The sequence below is a fragment of the Myiozetetes cayanensis genome, unplaced genomic scaffold (assembly GCF_022539395.1).
Source record: "Myiozetetes cayanensis isolate MyiCay16 unplaced genomic scaffold, myiCay2020 scf7, whole genome shotgun sequence".
Taxonomy (NCBI): domain Eukaryota; kingdom Metazoa; phylum Chordata; class Aves; order Passeriformes; family Tyrannidae; genus Myiozetetes; species Myiozetetes cayanensis.
Window position 1 is genome coordinate 38,816,914 of NW_026087964.1, and position 19,866 is coordinate 38,836,779.

Genomic DNA, 19,866 nt, shown 5'->3' on the forward strand with positions numbered 1-19,866 from the left:
AAAGAGACAGTGTTATGTCCCCCTTTGATTTTGCCTTTGGTGGTGGTGGTCATAACTCGTGGACGTATTCTTTCTGTCAGTTGTTCAAATAAGCTTTCTCTTGCTGTAAGAAATTACTTCAGGCTTTTCACAAAGATATATTTTCATACAAGGAGAACCCGTGCACTCCAGAAAAGAAGCATTTCCTTAAAAAATGTTTACAGGTGAAGAAAATATAATTGCCCTTTTCCACAGTGTTAACTTACAACAAGACCAAAACCACACAGAGATTTTAACAAGTGGAATGTTGTGGTGCCTGGAGCATTCAGATCTCTGAGGGAATTTCACAGTCCCAGTTTAGATATCCAAGCAGAAAAAAATTAAGAACTTAGAACTGGACGCTTATCAGTCAATTCAAAGGCAATTTACCCTACACCCTACTGTGTGTCACTGCACACTGATCGCCTCCTGTACCTTCTGTGTAGTTGAAATGTAGTTTGTCTGCTTATATATGACAATGCAATCGCAGTAAAACAGACAGGAAATAAATAAATTCAAATAAGGTTTACAGTTCTCCGCATGAGCTAGATTACATACCTACAAAGTTTATTCTTGATTTTAAAACAACTTCATTAAGCTAGTGCAACTTTGAAGAAAATGAGCAGGTTCAAATTTCCAAAAGATAAACATCTTCTCAATATTGCATCTATATTCCCGGAAAACACATGCATAGAGGAGTTTTTTAGTTTTATAACAATACTTTTGATCTATATAAATTATTCTGATTTTGTATTCAGTTTTTCTCCAAGTATTTTCAGATTTTAAAATAAATTAAAGTAAGTTATGAACATGAATACACCTATGAAACCTTTAGATGCTTCAAAGTTCCCTTAGCAGTAAGCCACTAGAATGGAGACCAGGAGAAACTTAAGTCTAGTGAAATGGAGAAGTTCCTCTTAGTTATCAACAATATTTAAAGATCTCAATAGCAAGATTGATTTAAAGCCTCCAGAAGTTCAGCAAAGCAATTCCATTTGCCGATACTTGCACACCAGAGAAAACCTGATCACTTCAGTGCCATACACTGTGGATGAATGGCAATGACAACAAGAATAAAATTTGGCCATATAAAAAAAAAATTTCCATGTGAATCTTGAAAATCATATCTTTTGCCCAGTATTTGTTACATTTTAAGTATACTATTGACTATAAAATGTTTATTTTATGCTTCACAAACTAATGCTAAAAATTGAATAGTGCCTCATACATTCAAATCTCATATTTTAAGTATGATGGGAAATAATGCCATGTCAGAAAACATGAGACCAACTATAAGATTATTCTTTATTAGTATTAATTTAAAATAAAAAGTTGTAAGGTCTTCTGTAATGTCCTGAGGCAAAAATGGGAAACTGAGACCCTCTGATATTTCTCATCCCTTATGAGTAATCCTGTAATATTAAAACATATATCTTTTGTACAGGTGTTTTGAAACATAGAAACTTAGATTTCTGCTAAGGAAATCTAGAAGATGATTTAATGAATCTACAGAACTGAAATAATTCTCTGTAAATCTATAGACCTTCAAAGAAACACATATGAAATTACCATGAGATTATATAAAGAATTATTTTATGCTGTTAAATTTTTGTAGACCCTTTAAAAAAAGAGATGTAATATGTTGTAACTTATTATACAAGGTAAGCCAGTCACCCAGTGAGTGTGTGGCACGCAGTAAAAGATGAAGTCTTGTGCTTTTACAGGCAAATAGGTGAGAGACTTCAAACAGCCGCTCCCTTCCCCAGTTCTTCTGGAAACCTTTGTGATTTTCAGCCTGTGACCTACTCAGAGCTTAACGAATCTCTGTAAGTGAACTTTACAACTGGGGAACAGAATGCTGTCTTTTGTTCGGGGACCTCTTAGGCCTGGGAGCAACACAATGGTAAATACATTTAGCCAGTGAAGAACTCCTCCAGAGTCAGAAACAAATTAAATCTGCATGCCTGTTCTTGCTTCACTGGACTGGAAAAATGTGGCTATGACACTGTGATTAAAAAACAAATGCAGACACACTGCAACCATTGCCTAGCTGCCAAAAAACAGTTTTGCAGAACTATCAGCAAAATTGTCCGGAAGCCAAATTTTTAAACACTGAGGAAAGTTGTGCTCTCAAAATAGCTCAGGCTGCTTTGTTCCATTAACTGTTCTGCATAATTAAAGATGCTGCTTATGAAAAAAGATAAAATCAAACACTAATACATTGTCTTTTCAATTGCCCATTTTACTGTTGATAGTAAGTAAAGTGTAGTCAAATGTGTAACAGCAGTTGTTGGTTTTGGTGTCCCATTCATAGCAAACCTATCTGGTTTGCAGAGGTGCAAGTGATTAGGTACAATGTGTATGATTTTGGTTTTGAAATAAATTAGAACTCTGATGTTTGCGTTTTTTTACAATTCTTATGTTAAAATACCTTTTATTCTAACGAGTGCTATTTGCACATGATCACTTCCTCTGGAGATTACTAGTAATAAATGAGGAACCTCTATTAACAATCAGTTCTGAGATGAAACACAGGAGTTTTTCAGTATGTGATATGACAGTAACCCTGATTTTAAGCAAAGTGTAAACCATATCCACTAAATTCTTAATTAATTTTGAGCTAAAAAAATTGAGACAATTATTTATGAAAGTTACATATCACAGACTACGTGGGAAGAGACTGTATATTATATCTGGTCTTTCTGTGACAAGTTGCAGGAGATCACAACCTAGATTTCTTCGTCTAAAGAAAAAAAATTAAAATCACTGCCCTTCCAAATAGTCTTTTCTACTTCCCTTTAGGAAGGCTGGTACGTGAGTCACAAACACTGGTTTTTGGAAACATACAAGCTTTTCATTAGTTTCCTAATTAAGGGAAGTTATTATTCTTTGCTCACTGAAGACAGTGAGAGTCTCTCCATTGATTTTAGTGGTGTCAGCCCAGGCCAGTTCTCCTTAGGCTCAGCTTTGCTCCATAAGATATGTTGTGGTCCAAACCCCAGGTGTTGTGGCTGGAGATTTTACATCAGTTGTATTATTTGTGTTTTAAATTAGAACAGAACACAATAAATCAAATAACTGTATGGATTTTGACTGCATGTTTGGGTACTATCAAACCCCAATGGAAGTCAGTAAAAACTTCTAAATCTGAAAGCACTGTTATTTATAAAGAAATGAGTACACTTGTACTTTAGATACAAGGTATTTTAAGAACATGTAGGTACAGGATGATGACATGTAAGTATATTAGTGACAGAGCAATAGGGATGTGACTTCAAGACATGTCATAAAATATGCTTTTAAACTGGTCAGGTAGGATGTAAAGTCCAGAGAAAAACCCAATACCTTTTGATGTCTGATCGTATCTCAATATTTCTCCCGAACTAAATTCAAGAGTTGATAGGTGGTTTTGAAACAAGAAACTTGAGTTAAGCTACTCTGCAATTTACTAGAAAGCTTCTTTCCATGAACTGGCAACACGTTAATGTTACAGCTAATTTACAGTTCCGATGACAAAATCATGCTTATGATCCAGTAGAATGTATGGAATATTAGGAACAATATTGCAACAAAGATCACACAGGAAAAACAAATATTCAGTCTTTCAGTGGTTTAACTGCATTAAGAATTTTTGCATCACTTTGTAATTAGCATGTTATGACTACAAAATGGTAACTGACTCAGTGTTGTATGCAGAAGAGGTAATTACACAAAAATTGTTAGACTGAGAATATTAGGCTTTTATCACTGCATGTAATAGTAGGATAATTTTATTCAGGGAAAGCTGACCCTTATCTAGGACTGAAACTTGCTTATTCAGTCCTCTAACTAAACAGCATATCAGAGAACTTAGAAAAAGAAAAAATAAAGTGAAAGTTTTAAAATTTAAATACTTAATTAGGAGTAGATTAAAGAATTATTTTTTGTTTGTGTGTACTACTGTTGAGTCTAAAGCAACTCAGATAGTAGGTATTCTGAAAAAAAAGCAAAAAACAACCATGGATGATTACTGGCAATGTTAGTTTACTTCTGTCCAAATGCATAGAGTACATTTATGTTACAATTTATCTTTTCATATGTTTTTTTCAATTTTTCACGTGTCAGAATTTGTTCATCTAAACAAACATGCACCTTGAGATAATAAAACATGTAGGCTCAGTGAAAAGTCACATCAAAAATATTCTGTTTTTCATTAATCAACTGCTGTCTTAATCTACTGTTGTTAATTTTGTTTTATCACTGAGCATCACTGTCAAAGCAGAGATCCCAGAACACTTCTTTCCATGAATTTGTATTTGAGAATATGTACCTGGCACTTTTTCTATGCCACTGGGCATCAAAGAGTTTGCCTAGAGATTGTTTAGGCTACGTTAACAGTAACATTGCAGCTGTAATGTCTTCAATGTAAGAAATATTAGTTTCTTCTTTTAGGAACAAATCCCATGTCAACACTGCCATAGCATTAGGAGAGCAGAATTTGTGATTATGCCTAGTATTTATCCTTCCTGCTCACGTTTAAAAAAACAGTGAAGTAAACAAATGTTCTAACCTCCCATCTATAAACGCCAAGTAGCTACAGAATCAAATCTTACATCTCTAAACAAAAAGGAAAAGTTCTTACTTAGAAAATTACCCAGGAGCCATTATGTTTGAAATCAAATGAGTCTCAGTAGGACAAAACAGTATCAAATTTGCTCTGCTTTGCCAACTTGATCCTTAAACAAGCTTGGGCACAGAAGGATGCTGGAATTGCTACATCTTTTGCACATTTTGAATTTTTTTAACAGAAACAAAAACACCAGGTGAAGAGTGATACAGGCTAAACTGCTTCACAGTGCCCTCAGCCTAATTAAGAACTTGGCGCTTCTACAAGGGTGACCATGAAGGAGAACATCAGAGAAAAATTTACTGCCATGCTCAAGTCTGAAAAAGGAAATGCCTCAAAACCTTAAGCTTTATGACAATTTACAAAACATTAAATAGATTATTTTTATTTAAAAATATTATTATCATGACAGATTTGCAGAGACACTCACTTCTTCTCGAGGGACTATGTTTTCAAGTTAAGAAGATAAGATTGTATTTTCCATGCACATTTAAGGTTATCTAGTGATAGATGAAGCATCACTGCAGACATGATAAATTGCTAGCTTCCGCCTCTCATTGCAGTTTACTACATTGCCTCTAGCTCTTCCCTGTTAGGATATCACACACAGTGTTTTATTGGTTTTGGGAACCAAACTAGGTGGCAAAGGCATATGAGTTTTCACTCTCCTGTGAAATATCAGCTATAATTCACCCATCTAGAGAAGTGGCAGAAATGCTGAAGTTGAGTTGGCAAGCAGGATGTTCCCATCCTGAGGTTAAGCTCTAACACAGCAGTCTGAGATTTAGAGTCTGTTCCCAGCTCTACCTACGATCCTAGTTTGAGGTCATTTCACTTCTCTGGACCTTCCTTTTATGTTTTTTATTTGGCTGTGGAGAGGATGGTGGAAAGAGGAAGCAGAATTGAAGACAACACCACAAAGCCAATTTTTGTGTGCCTGGGCTGGATACAAACAGTGATTACAGCACATCTGAGCACACATCTCTCAGTGAGGATTTTGTTTAGTTTGAAATATTTATAATCATGTTTTGCTGTTACCAAGCACACACAGTGCCTGAAACAGGATTAATACTGCAAATTATCTCAAAGACTACAAAAATAAATGTTTCTATCGAAATAAAGAGGGGAATGAGACAAATTTCCTAAATAAGAGAAGAAAGGGATGGAATTGCTACAAGATAGTTGGGAGTGATGGGTTTCATTATTTTCAGAGGCTCCTATCATGTTGGTCTCTTTTGCACTGCTGCCTTTTTGTATCAAGGGCCTTCAAACAGTTTTATAGTAACTCTCCTGGAAAATCTACATGTGCTTTTTATGCTAGTTGATTCTTATTTCATTCACTGATGTTTCTTATAACAGTTATTACAATAATTGCAGTTGCTGCTAATATTCAGCACAATTAGAGGCTTGTATTGAACAGTTCAATATTGGATTTTCTTGTGTTTAGAGTACCTGTTGTTTTATTGTTTTGTTGTGTTTTCAAACAGCAGTATTATATTTTCAAAAGAAGTATCTTTTTTTCCTTTTCTTCTTCATCATATTGTTCTTTCCATCACAGGAACAACTACAGTCTGTGACATATTTTTGCTTTATTTTTCCTTATGTCATAATACTGGGTTTACTGTAGCCTTTATATTGTGCTTTATCATTACCAAATAAATTGTTAGTAGAGCAGTTGGTTTATATAGCTTTGTTTGAGATACATGCATTTAAAAAAAGAAGAAAAAGGTGTTTCTGAATTCCTTTGAGGGTCTACACTGATTTTTCCCTCCCAACACTTGTTGAGTTGAACCTTGTAGATTTGCCAACTCAAAGTTCTCATTCAAATTGGTGACAAAGTGTTCAGGAATTTAAAAGCTGAACTACATAATTAGAATACCTTGTGGATGAGATTAAAATTTCCAATGGTACTGCATGAAACAATTACTATACTGGAATAATTTAATTTTTAATTTCTTTTCTGTAACCAGGAGCAATAACTTCAACTGAAAACTAGTTGTAAATTTAAAAAATGGATAGAAGGAGCCAGATATAACTGCTGGTACAAGACAGGCATGCTGAAGTGGTCCTGGGAAACTGATGGGAAAAAAAAGAACACAGATTGTTTCTTTGTCCCAGGAGCTAATCACTGAGGTTTCCTTTCTTGTATTTTAAGCCAGATGAATAGTCACAAAACAGAGTTATCCCATAAAGATCCCCAAACTTACTACAGTGTAGAGGCACTGCAGAAAATCTCATCAGGACATTCCATATTCTCAGGAAAGGAAGTGACTCTTTCTTTAAGTGAACAACAAATTTGACTACAATACCAATTTTTGAGAAAATATTAGTACTGAATATTGCAATAATCTGTTATACACAGCATGCATTTCTCAATAAGAATAGGGAGTCAAGGTATGAGAAAAACATAGAAAGTATAGTTTTCCCAGTAAGTCAATACAATGACTCTTCGTCTTTTGTAATTTAGGTTTTCAGAAATAAAGGCTAACTCATTCTTGAGTTACTAGACACAGAAGAGGATTCAATATTGCAGCTGAATTGTCTTGTATGTTCCTTCCTGTAGAAGAACATTAAGGCATTGCAAAGGACTTGATGAAGTTTGTTTGGTTTTTCAGGGTTCAGTAATAAATCACTTCTTGCAGCACTGTCCCTGCTCATTGCCAATCCATGTTACTTCTAATTGAATTTTTGAAATTTATTATCGGTAATCCAAGAATACCTCAGTTCTGTATCAGTAATGATACAGATGAGAAGAAAAGAGCTCTCTTTGATTAATGGACTCAATGATCTTAAAGTTCTTTTCCAGTCTAAATGATTCTGTGATTCTATACTGTCTTGTACTTCCATTACAAAACTGTGTATATCCTAGTTGGCATTATATCAAGCTGGATGCTTTCAGCAAGTCCTTGTGCAATAGACTTTGTGGTATCATACAGAAATTAAACATGGATAAAGAACTGTTTATGGACCTCGGACGTCTTAAACATAAGAGGGCAACACCATCAGCAATTTCTGCCACTGTAGGCCAAGATGATTACAGGAAAAGAACAGAACGAGCAATTTTTGTTCAGAAATTTGATTAATTACAACAGAAAGTAAGTTTATAGCATTGGTAAATGACATAAAACTACAAAATGCTGTAGGTCCATTAGGTGGGATTAGAATCAAAAGTAACTTTCACGAGTAGTTGGACACTGAAATTTGACAGGTGTAAGAATAAGATACTTCACATAGGTACAAAAATCAAATTCACATACAGTGAGAACAACTACTTTCAAAACCTCGTTGACTTTGCTGAGAGTGCTGGTGAGATTTTACCATATTTTGTTTGAAATTTCCTTCAGAACATGTCTTTCAGTATAAACACCTTGGAATTTTCACTTAATATTTTAATTCTTCCCACTCCTCCCACCCAGATCTGATGACAACATGCCTGGTTAGGACAGGCAAACAGTTCACCTGCTTGACTCTAGAGAGCTGGAGGCAGTGTGTGAGGTAGGGTATCATGCATCTGGTTGTCCTCCATGGCTACAGGCAAACTACTAAGGAATATGAAGCCTAGTTTCCCCATCTGCCATGGATCAGCAGCTCTGGAGAGTACCTCTGAAAATACAGCAGGCTGTTTGTAAGATGACAATAGCAATAAATAAAATGTGCCAAGGCTGATTTTCTCTTCCCGCGGTCTTAGGTCACAACCAAATGGCTAAGTTGTCTTCTCACAAGATATAGGGGCCCCTTTCCAGACTATCCCAGGTCTGAGCTGTGTCCAAACACTGCGGAAGAGATGTGGCTCGGCACAAACTAAAGCTGTGCCAGGGTCATGCTCACCAAAAAGCAGCGTGGACGGGTAAGTGCCCATGCAAAGCCTATACCCTGGTCCTATCCAGTTTGCAGTAGAGGTAAAGCCTACAAGCCAAGTCAAACTCACAGCTACCATCCAGAGGGGCCAGAAGTAATAAGGATCGTAACAACATGCAGAAGTGACCTGACTATTTGTTTTTCCTGAAATTTTTACATTTTCAAAACCCAAAGCCTGCTGGTAGTGCAGCTTGCATAGCACACTCACACAAATGTGTTTCTCTCAAATAAGTACATAAATGATTTCTGAAAACCCTTGACAATTCTTCTAAATTTTGTTTTCCACAGTAAGTCATATTAAACTTTACATAAACTGTGTTGGAGAACACATTTACTTCTCCTCAGAAGTGATCTTTGATAGATCACATACATCCCATTGTACACATCAAAATGACATGTGCAAACAAGTCCAAAGCAGGGATAAAATTGGATAAACTGATACCGTATATGAAGAAAAATATAGTCAATTTTTCTCACCTAACAAATGGCTTGTTGGGTGGCTTTATCAGCTAAAGTCGACCTGCTGCATCCTCTGCAAAGCGCGTAACTTTTCTATTCCTAACACTCTACAGTCTTCTGTTTTATGTGAGCCCTGTATGGGTTTCAGTGACTACAGGTGCCAGACACAAAGAAAAGTCTCAACCACATACCGCAGTTGTCTTCGTCGGCCCGATTCCCACAGTCATCCTCGCCGTTACAGTGAAGTTGCTGGGGCAAACACTTTGTGATGTTGCCACACGGAAAGTAGCCCAGGGGGCACCTGACCCCAGTTCCAGAAACATGATCTTCCAAAGAGTCACAGATGACTAAATGAGAAAAAACAAACAAACAAACAAACAACTTACTTTATGATCTGTTTAAAGGTATTTGATAGTATGCTTTTATAAATACTCATTTACATTTGAATGTGAGTATCAAGCAACAAATACATATTAGTTTGTTGGACATGCAATTACAAATAGTACATGAAATACTTGCTAGACTTGGCAAAAAACTGTTATATTGTTAACTTATTAAAATTTCCTTTCATATACAGCAAACAGGTAATTCCTCCCCATGCCTCCTCCAGTAAGACCAAAATGTTAGTCATACAAGACAAATGACCTAAGGTCACTATTTTAAAGGGTTGTTTCTCTTTACCCTAGAAACTAATTAATGACAGCAATATACCAGATAAGCTATAGGTATTCCTGTCCGTGGCAAGGCTGTTGGAACTGGATGATCTTTAAGGTCCCTTCCAACCCAAACCATTCTGTGATATTCGTTGGTGCTGAAATTTTAGACCCAGATAGAGAAGTCCTTTTATACAAATCAGACATATATTTTTGATTTAATTCTCATTTTAAAACAGTTTCCAGATGTAAACTGGTCAAGGATCAAAGAGCAAGACAACTAAGATCAAATCTGTGACACAGTTTTGCTGAAAAATGAGTAAGACAACATAAAGGTGCTGTTATGAATCCTTTGGAAGAGTTGTCGGTCTGGTCAAAAAAATGTGGAGATATTGCTTAAAATCTATCAGTGTGAAGGTTAGATATACAAATGTTCTCCTGCTAAGCCCATGCTTTTTAGGAAGTAATTTCACACAACACTTCATTCAAGGGGTGTATTCACAGGGACTTCATACAAGTAGAGCTGAGGGGAAACGCAGGGTGGTTCTGATTAGGGACAGCCAGGGTAGCTGGAGGAATCTACCTGTCCCCTGTCCTCCACCTCTCTGTGCAGCAATTGCCTACATTTGCAGTTGCCTGATGCCTTACCAGTCACACCACTGCACCTGAGGGACAAATTCTGCCACCAACACTTTTTCCAGGGTAAGCACAACTGATCTACTGCTTCCGTAATGGATTGCAGGGTGCCAACTTAGATTTCTTGTAATACAAGACCAATTTCTTCCCAGGAGAATACTGTGGAGAGGGTTTTAAATTAGTCTAGAATGCAATTTGTTCAGTCCACATTTTCGAAGTACTTTCAAAAAGGAATATCACTTTCTTATTATAGTTATCATTTGACTTAATGGATGCTGTTACAAAAAAAATAATCTAATACAAATTATATTTTAAATTTCACTGCTGTCTTAGAGTACTTGAAATACTCTATACAAACTTTATAAACTGTGATGTGATGCTTTTTCAGATAGTAATCTGCTACTTTTGATACATACAGCTCTTTTTCCAGGCTATTTTTATAAGACAAAGTTTAATCTTTCACACAACTTTCTCAGATTAAAAAGGAATATGCTTTTTCATGACATTTGATTTTTTGCATTCGTTTTTCTCCTGGACTAAGGGAAATCACCCGAAATTGAATCAAATATTTCAGATTCTTAAGGAGTCTCTTCTGGAAGAACCTTCTTCCAGTTAAGGCCTTGACAGTTGTAAACAACTGTGAAAAATTGAAATGTAAGAACAGTAGCTGCAGAAAACTGAGATAAATATCCTGTTATTTCCATGTCTACAGAATTATCTCTGCTGTCAGAAGCACCCTGCATAGAAAGTCATATGTTCCAGCTAACAGCCACCATATGATTTTGAAAAGTTGATTTGCTTTTATCCACAACTGTATAACCCATGCAATTACTCCAAGAGCCTTAGTTCCTTGTGCCTTTTATGTACAGGTACAAAAAATAAAGCTACATCCTAATCCCAGGGTGAATCCACACTTGCACATTGTTCATAAAGATTTCTGCTGTTCTGTACTTGCATTCAGAACATTACCATGAACTTGTTCCACTCAAAAAACAAGTAGCAAAAAAAAAATCTTGTGCAGGTACAGTATTAAGCAACCAGGGTATATATAAGCACTTATTGTCTTTCTGCAAAAAAGCTGAGCAGGCAACTGAGGCTCCCTTTAGTGAAGTTATTTGCTACAATCTAAGTAGCTAATGAAATGTCTGGTGAAAGACACCACTGTGGGAAAATTAAACATAAATGAAAACATCCAAAACTAACCATCAAACAACCACTTACCCTGCAATCCATTACAGAAGCAGTAGATCAGTTGTGCTTACCCTGTCAAGCTTTTTACCCTTCACTGGAGACATATTTAGACTGATTTGAAGTTGTGCTTAAAGGGGCTGATCTCCATGCAGTTTAAGTTTCAAATGACACCATTTATTTTCTCACAGTACAGTTCAATGGAATTTTACACCGTGTTCCAAGAATTATTATTAATTAGTCAAATAGTATTAATTCCTGAACTAACTAAGGGATTTGCTGTTACATTTTAGAAATCTGTACTCTTCCACAAAGAATAACTCCCTCATGATGTTTAATGTTTTGAATTGTCTGTACATTTATAGCCTTGATGATATCTATTCTGAATCTCTGCATTACTCATATTTTGCTATGTTGGATTACCCTGGCATGTAAATATCTGCCTGGGAAAGGAGATACTAAGACATCAAAACTCAACAACTTCATGCTAGTTATAGAATCATTGAAAGCACTGGTCTTTGTCCACTGACTTGTTAACATCACTTTGTTTATGCAAAAAAGACAGAAGTTTGGACCCTGCAGATTGCAGGAGATTTATATGTGGAAAAGCACCAACTCTAAGGAAATATTAGGCAAAGCTGACAAAGGTAGACAGGAGGTAAGAGTAAAATTAATTGTAAAATGCTAGATAATATCCAAACAATTATGTTCTGCATTGAGGAAGTTAACACACTATCTTTTATGTGAGGAAATTGATAAAAATTGATAAAAATAGCAATGCAACAGCAGCAATCTTATGCTTATTATTTTGCAAATACAGGTTTGACTGACATCAGAGTTTATCATGCCAAGACAATGAACTGTCACTCTATGTTTGTGATGCAGTATTAAAGATGTTGAATTTTCTACATTTGATTGATTTTTTCACTATGAAAAGATTGAACCACTCTTCTTGCATCTCTTTTCTTTTTCAATTTTTTTTTTAGCAGCTGAAAGAAAAGTGATAAACCTGTGACAGACTTGTTTATATCAGAAAGTTTGCTTTTACAGATAGATCCAAGTAAAAAAACCTCTTCTTTCTCCTAGAGAAAATCATCTACTGCCTTCTGCTGACATTGAGATAATTGCATGCATTCCACTTATTCTGTACAAGCAAATTTTTTTTCTCATAGTGATCAGCATAAATATTCAAATATTTCCAATGTTTCTAGAACAAATAAAAAGTAAATAGGTGAGCCGATATCAATACAAAAAGCAAACCCACAAACAATCTGGCAAGATTCTTATTGTCTCAATACAGAAAAGTGTTCTACCTAGTAGTGCATGTTCATGATTCTGCAAACTAAATATTTCTGTCTGCCGTGTACTTAAGGTCCTGTGCCATCCCCCAGTTCTTCTCAAACTTGCAAAAAGAAAAGAATTCATGTCATGCACCTTTTAAGCTTTTCCAGACCTGCTGCTTTGAGACACTTATTGCTATAGCAGACACCTGAGGTGAAGAAGAAAGTAGATAACTTTTCCTGCTACTCTTTAAATATAAGACTAAGTCAATTCTGCTTTCATTTGCTAAAGGAATAAGCAAGAGTTGAGTTGTCATCTAGTATAGATGGTACGGCTCTTTGTTGCATGGATGCAGAGTAACTGGAGAAAGAACATGACAGCCCCTCTTTAAGCTCTCATAAAACGAAATAAAAAGAAGGAACGTATTTGGGAAAGCCAAGAACAAGACGTTCCCAGGAGAACGTGGCTTTCCTTCCAACTAAATTGATTCATTAAGCTTGCTAGTTTAGTGCATTCTTTGAAATGCAGAGATTGGGTCACAAGCACTGTTTGAGAAACCAAATAAAGCGGCATGTGCACTGTAAGAATGGAGACTTAACACAGTTACTTGTAGCTTCCATAAAACAAGTGAGCATGACTCTGTTTGGGAACACTATTGGTCTGATTGGACTGAGTCATAAGTAATTAAACTGATCAAAACAACATTACTCATTGCCTGGTACCTACTAGTTACACCAGTCTCAACTGTATTGCATATGGGTTCAAGTAAAGGCGTATCACAGCATCAGGAAAATATTTTTGTGTTTTCAGGAATTTGACTTGCATGAAACCCACTGCCATGAGTCCAAAATGACTCATGAATTGCACCAGCCAAATAAGCTAACACGTTCACTTTGAGTGAGCAGTTTAAAAGCAGTGGGGCTGAGGAAATACAATTGTTTAAAATAGGGTCCTTAGATGCCAAGGACCAAGCAATGGTCATGGTAATGAAAAATCCATCCTGTACTTACTCTGATGGAAAGTTATTTTACCTACAAAAGCCCAAGTTATCAAAGAGACTAATGCAAAAACAGTGGGATTTTTCCCAACCTCCAATAACTTATTTTAGTTGCTGTACTTGTAGACAAAGTGGGAGATGGGTTGGGTCAAGAGAAGACTGAAAATATTCATTTGAAATGCTTGCTTTGAGACAGAATGTTTTCTTTGACTAAAACAGAAAGAGTCAACAAAAGAAACATTGAAATTGATTTTGCCAGTCATTTTTGTACCTGAATACTTCAAGATGATTAAAAAATATCCCCTTCTGCTGAAAGGTGTGTTAAGGGTAGGTGAACTGGCTTTGAAAAACCTTTACCGCAATATAGAGCAGACCTCATAGGCCCTATAACCTTAATTTTCAAAGAAAAATAATCAGAACAAGGTTATAAAATTTTATAACTATGAATTATTTTAACTTAAAAGACATTTAATTAATGATTAACAAAGAATAGTAGTGACAAGTGGCTGAACAATTTTGATCAGAAGCATTCAAATCACCAAATGACCAAAAAAGAAGATATGACTTAAGATATCTTTAAGAAGATATCTTAAAAACTTTTAGAAAATAATTTGTTGTCTAAATTTGACCATTACAAGAATATCTAGAAGTGAGTGATATGTAATTCTTTCTTACAATAATTTTCCTGGGTTTGTTCAGAATTTTCAGCTTCTTCCCACTAAACAAGGGATTTTTGAGTAAATGACTGAGACAAGGAAGAAGTAAGCCATTGTATTTCAGGATAGAAATAAAAAAGTTAACTTTTGCATGATTTTATTTGACTTACTACAATGTCATCAGTGAGAATGCACGTTTTTTTTTTTTTTTTTCCCCAGCATGTGACTTTATAAAGACTCTCCTAAACTGGATGCTTTATTTGGGAAAAATTTCCTAGTGATTTCTGGGAATACGTAACAGGAATCCCGTATTATTTAAGTGTTAATAAAAATAATTTTTAAACTTTACGTAAATAGCATATTGAAAATGGATTCTAGTTCCATACAAGAACAAAACAGAGTTTATACACTTGAACCTTAGTGTTATTAATGTATACACATTGTTTTGCCTCTTGGACAAAATTTGTAGACCAAAATAGACCTTGGTCTCGAGGTGATAGGTACTTTAGCATTAACCCTTAAGACAAAGCATCAGTGGCTTAAAAGATTTAAACATCTGTACAGGATCCCCACAGAAGTATTACTAAACTGTTGTCACCACATTATCTTTTCTGTAATTGGCTCCTCTGCTATGGTAATTGTTCAGCCCTGATGCCTGTAGCCTTTTCTAAACATATGTGTTGCATATGCATCATGTTTGTAATATTAGATTTTATTGGATGCAAGTGACACAGTGGCATTTATTCAGAATGTCAAATGGCTGCAGCAGAGTAATTTCTAAAACACTAGCATTTTTTTTTTATGTTTAGCTGTTATTTTTGCAACAAGAATTACATTTTCAGTTTTATTGCATTATATTTATCTTTAGTAGATCATATTAGATGTCATTCTAGAAATATGTAGCCTTTGAACTACACACCTAATGTTTGCTTTCATTAAATGAAATACAGTACAAAGGATTTTAGCAAAGGAGGTGCATCTATTATGACTGTTACATGCCAATTTGGTAATTGTTTTGATTTTAATTTCATATGGTACCTTTATATCTTGCTGTGGGTTACACAATGCTTTCATTTCAGAATCATTTTCCAAAGCAGAAAATTTGTACCCTCTTTTTGAAAATATCACATCCAATCTCTAACAACATCACTGAAGCTAGTTATTGGTTATGCCACAGATAATTCAGTCTGATTAATCCAGTTATAGTGCTGGAAGATCTTTCTTGTCTAACTGCCAGACAAGTCCACTCCAGGGCCAGAAACTGCCAGTAGAGCAACTCAGACTGGTCACGTGGCACCTTGCCAGGGGATTTGGCTCTTATACCTTTTATTAATTTGTGGCTTTGTTCTGCTTGCACAGAACTTGGAACAAAGAGATTCTGATGCACAGAAAGAGCTGAAAGAGATAATAATATCTGTAAAAGTCCCAACATGTAGTAAAATGAATTGTATCCAAAACCTCAACTTTGTAGGGCATTCCCAGAGGATGAGAGTTCAGCACAATGCCTAACAAAGACACAAAGTAATGAACAGAGCCAAACTTTTCTGTTGCTTCACTTCCTCTTTTCTTCCAAATAAACAGAATTTAAATTATATCTGATTATTATTTCTGTTTAGAAATAACTACTATATGTGCATTCTGATATGATTTCCAATAGAAAGTACATCAAGGTAAGCGTTTCTTTGCCTGTCCCTGTGTTTTTTTGCATCAGCGTAACTTCTCAATTTCACTTATTTCTTTTTCACAGGAGAGAAACATCAAGTCTAAAGATGGACACATGAACCACTAGGGTTTTGCTCAGATAACATCAGATATTGAATAAAAATTAAGGCACAAATGTGCCTTTAACTAGCACAGTTAAATACATTGTGCTAGTCAGTACCATCCCACCTGGAAGGCCTAGAAAGGCAATGGTTAGCTATCAACATCGAGGAAGACTCCTCTCCCAGGAGTTGATTCTTTCTCATAACCACTAAGGAGTGCGTTTGGGTTGACTTTGAGTCCCAAAGATAAAAGAAATTTATTTCAGGTAACGATTTTTTTCATCCTTTAACAAACCACAGTTATAGGAGTTAATGGTTTAAACACAAGTATTTAAAAAATACCGCAAAACAACCTGTGAAACTTCACACCTGGAATGGTATTCTTGAAGTTTTGTAATCCTATGGAAAAAAGTTTCTTGTATCACAGTGTTTGCCATGTGTCTTACATTTATTCTCCTATCTTGTAACACACTCAGTAGCAAGCTAATGAAGGATTTATTTTTTTAAAACCGAGCAATCCAATAATTGGAAATTTAGTTTAGCGAAAAGGTTAAAGATAAATGTTTACCAAGAAATTTGTGTCCCTCAAGCAACAATCATTCACCTCATCTAGATAACCAGAGCTCTGAATTTAAATACATAATGAGAGCAGTTAGAGATTAGCGTAAAGAAGTTCATTTCAGACTGCTTTCAACAAGTTAACTCAGTCAGCCATGTGTAAAGTAAGCAAAAGTGAGACAGTGATTCGTGAAAACTATTTAAATTAACGAACAACAGATATTTATAATATGTCTCTCAAGTTTCCATAAATAAAAGGTGGATTTAAGTGACTCCATGACACAGTATCATATACAGGAAAAGAGTTTGTGTACATTCAAGCACGGAAGTAAAAAGAAATTCAGGAGATGAGACAGAAAGTACTTATAGTAAAGCCTTCAGAGAAAGCTGCAATGAATAAGGGAGTGAAATTAAAAAGGCAATGAACGGGGAAATTACTTGCTGATATTCAAACTGTAGGAGGTTCTGAGAACAGAGCATTTGCAAATAAGCAGAATGGCAAAGAATTATGTGACTATCGTTAAGGTCTCCTCATAACAGAAAACAACCTAGAAGATCATAACCCTTTGCCTAACTTTTCTTAGGTCAAACAGGGCAAACCTGTCTTCCTTTTTTTTTGGTTTTTTTTCTGTCATGTGTCTACACACTCCTGCCTGAACCCCCCCCAAGTTATGGCTAAATTATACAATGTATTTAGAATTTGGTATGCTCTTGGGATGGGGAAAAACCCTACAAAACTCCAGCATTCTGGTAGAATGAACATCTTGCAATGCTGATGATAGAAAAAAAGGTTTCAGAACAGCCAGCCCAGACACAGTAGGAGGAAAAGAACCTGAAGGAGGGCAGTGGGTGATTTTATTTTCTCTTTCTCCATCTTCTTTTGCTCTCTAGTCTCTTATTTTGCTAGAGAGGCACTTCAACTAAGCAAGCTACACAATAGCCAAAATTTCAGAGGCCACAATATTTTTCCTGTTCTCCCAAGTAACACAATGTTAAATAAATCTTTGAAAAATAGGCATGCTTTTCCTAAGACTCCAGAGAGACAAATGTTTTGGGAGTCCTACACGAAGTGTTTGAAATAGGAAACAATCTATTTTTTTCTTTTTTCTTTTTTTCCCCCTTCATTCATTGTGGCTTTAACAAAGACTAAAAGGATTGTCATGATAGTTCTTACAGTGGAACTAAGCCAGTGTGGTGAACTCTGAAGCATACTTAATTTTAATTTTGGAACAATAAAAATATATTATTTCTCAGTGACCCTGAGATGAGATTATCTCGTACATTTAATTTATTCACATATTTTTGTTACTAAGAACCATTTATAACTATTAAGAATTTAAATTTAATATAGCACTACAAGTTTGGATTTAGGATGTGGTGGTGCTCTACAAATATATGAGATTCTACCCTCCTGAAGTATCATAAACTATGGAACTCTTTGTTGTTCTGTTTTTAAGTAATATAATTTGAAAGTGTTTTAGGGAATTCGTTCTCTAAGAGCTCACAGAACTACTTTTGTGAAAAATCAATTTGCAGACCATGTTTAAATTAGTGTTTTATTATTGGATTCTGATTCATTAACTTTCGGTTCAATTTAAGAATCACAAGTTTTCCTGTCTCTGCTGTATTTTACTATGAGTCCACATAACTCATGACTATAAGCTGTGATGCTCCAATTAAAGTGCATAAAACAGAAGTTATCTCAAGCTAATAGGATTTTTACTTTCTTAAAGTGAATAATATTAGCTGGTCAAACCACAGATGCACAGAATCATTTAGGTTGGAAAAAACCTCTCAGATCATTGGGTCCAGCTGTTTGGACTCCATGACCAGAGACATCTGACTTATTTCTTCATTTGCAGGTTATATAAAAATATACATGTAAATTAAGAGTAATAAATTTTTAAATATAATTTTCAGATTTTATACATATATTTATGTGCATAAAGAAATGCTGTCTTAGCAGCACATATGTGTAAGTTGTCTGGATATCCTAATTAGGTTAGAAAAGATAACAAGAAGCAACATTCAGAAGTATGCCTCCATTTCAAATGCAGTTTGGCAGAACAATATTTTTACATGGATTACTGATGTATTCCACCTCCATATGGTCCATAGCTCCTCTTTTTCTTCCTTTCAACCCCACTTCAGCTAAACCCAGAGACGATGATGTCTGCTCCTGACACTCATTGTCAACACAAGTGAGAGCACGCTCTGGGAAACACAGCTTCAGTCAGAGTATCATGATCCATTGGGAGCGTGGCACACAAGGCCGGATACTGGGCTGGGAGGAGGAGAGGTCTGCTCCAATGGTGATCGGCTGCATAGCCTTGGTCCAGCAATACCTTTCTGTCAATCCCTGTTTATTCCACATCTGAATGGCTGAATCAGACAGAGGCTCTTCTGGGCAAGGCATGCAGAAGAGTGCCTAGGCAAACACAGGCCTGCTCTCACGAGGAATCATAAGAGACTTTTGTGACAGCTGCATCATGATGTGGAAAGGGGACTGAGAGGAGGAAGCATCAGAACACAGCTTTTCCCAAGGCTTTAAAAACACAGTAGTTAGATGCTTTGACAACTCGAATTCACACACAGCGGGTTGTGAGAAGATACTTATGTTCTAAAGTCAAGGTGTCAGTGCACTTTCAATGTCTATTGTATCAAAGATAGTACCTATTTTTTTTTTTTTGACACTAAGGTTCTTCCTTTATTCGACCCATACAATTACCTACAATTTCCTCAGTGAAGGTACATTAAAGGTTCTTAGCTCCTAATGTTTCCCTAGATAAAATATACAGCATGCTGCTAGACGTATCTAGAGAGTAAATCTTAAAACATCATGTCTAAAATAGATATTTTCTGTTATGATACTTTACTTCAATAAGTTTTTTGTGTTATCAGACATGACAATCTGACCACATTTTTTTAAGTATCTTGAATAAGATAATTATATCACGATAAAATATTTGTAACTTATGAGATCATATCCCAGTACTTAAAACAGTGTAAAAAAATCTGTAATTTTCTCCAATGCTGCACATCCATAAAACCAAGAAATATTTCTGAGTAAAAACCCAATCAAGCTAAATGATCTTGTGAAAGTAGTGAATATGTAAATGAAAGATTAAAAAATTTAAATGAAAATAAAACAAAATAGTGATAAAATGAAAAAAATAAGGAAGGTGTGCTATGG

The 19,866-nt window shown here is 35.5% G+C and overlaps 1 protein-coding gene across 1 annotated transcript in view; it reads right to left on the reverse strand.

Moving 5' to 3' along the window:
• The window catches only part of RXFP1 (relaxin family peptide receptor 1), a 46,969-nt gene that overhangs the window by 20,053 nt on the left and 7,050 nt on the right, over positions 1–19,866 (reverse strand). The window contains exon 2 of the mRNA XM_050337675.1: positions 9,133–9,288. Coding sequence (XP_050193632.1) covers positions 9,133–9,288 — 156 coding nt within the window. The remainder of the gene's footprint in view (positions 1–9,132; positions 9,289–19,866) is intronic.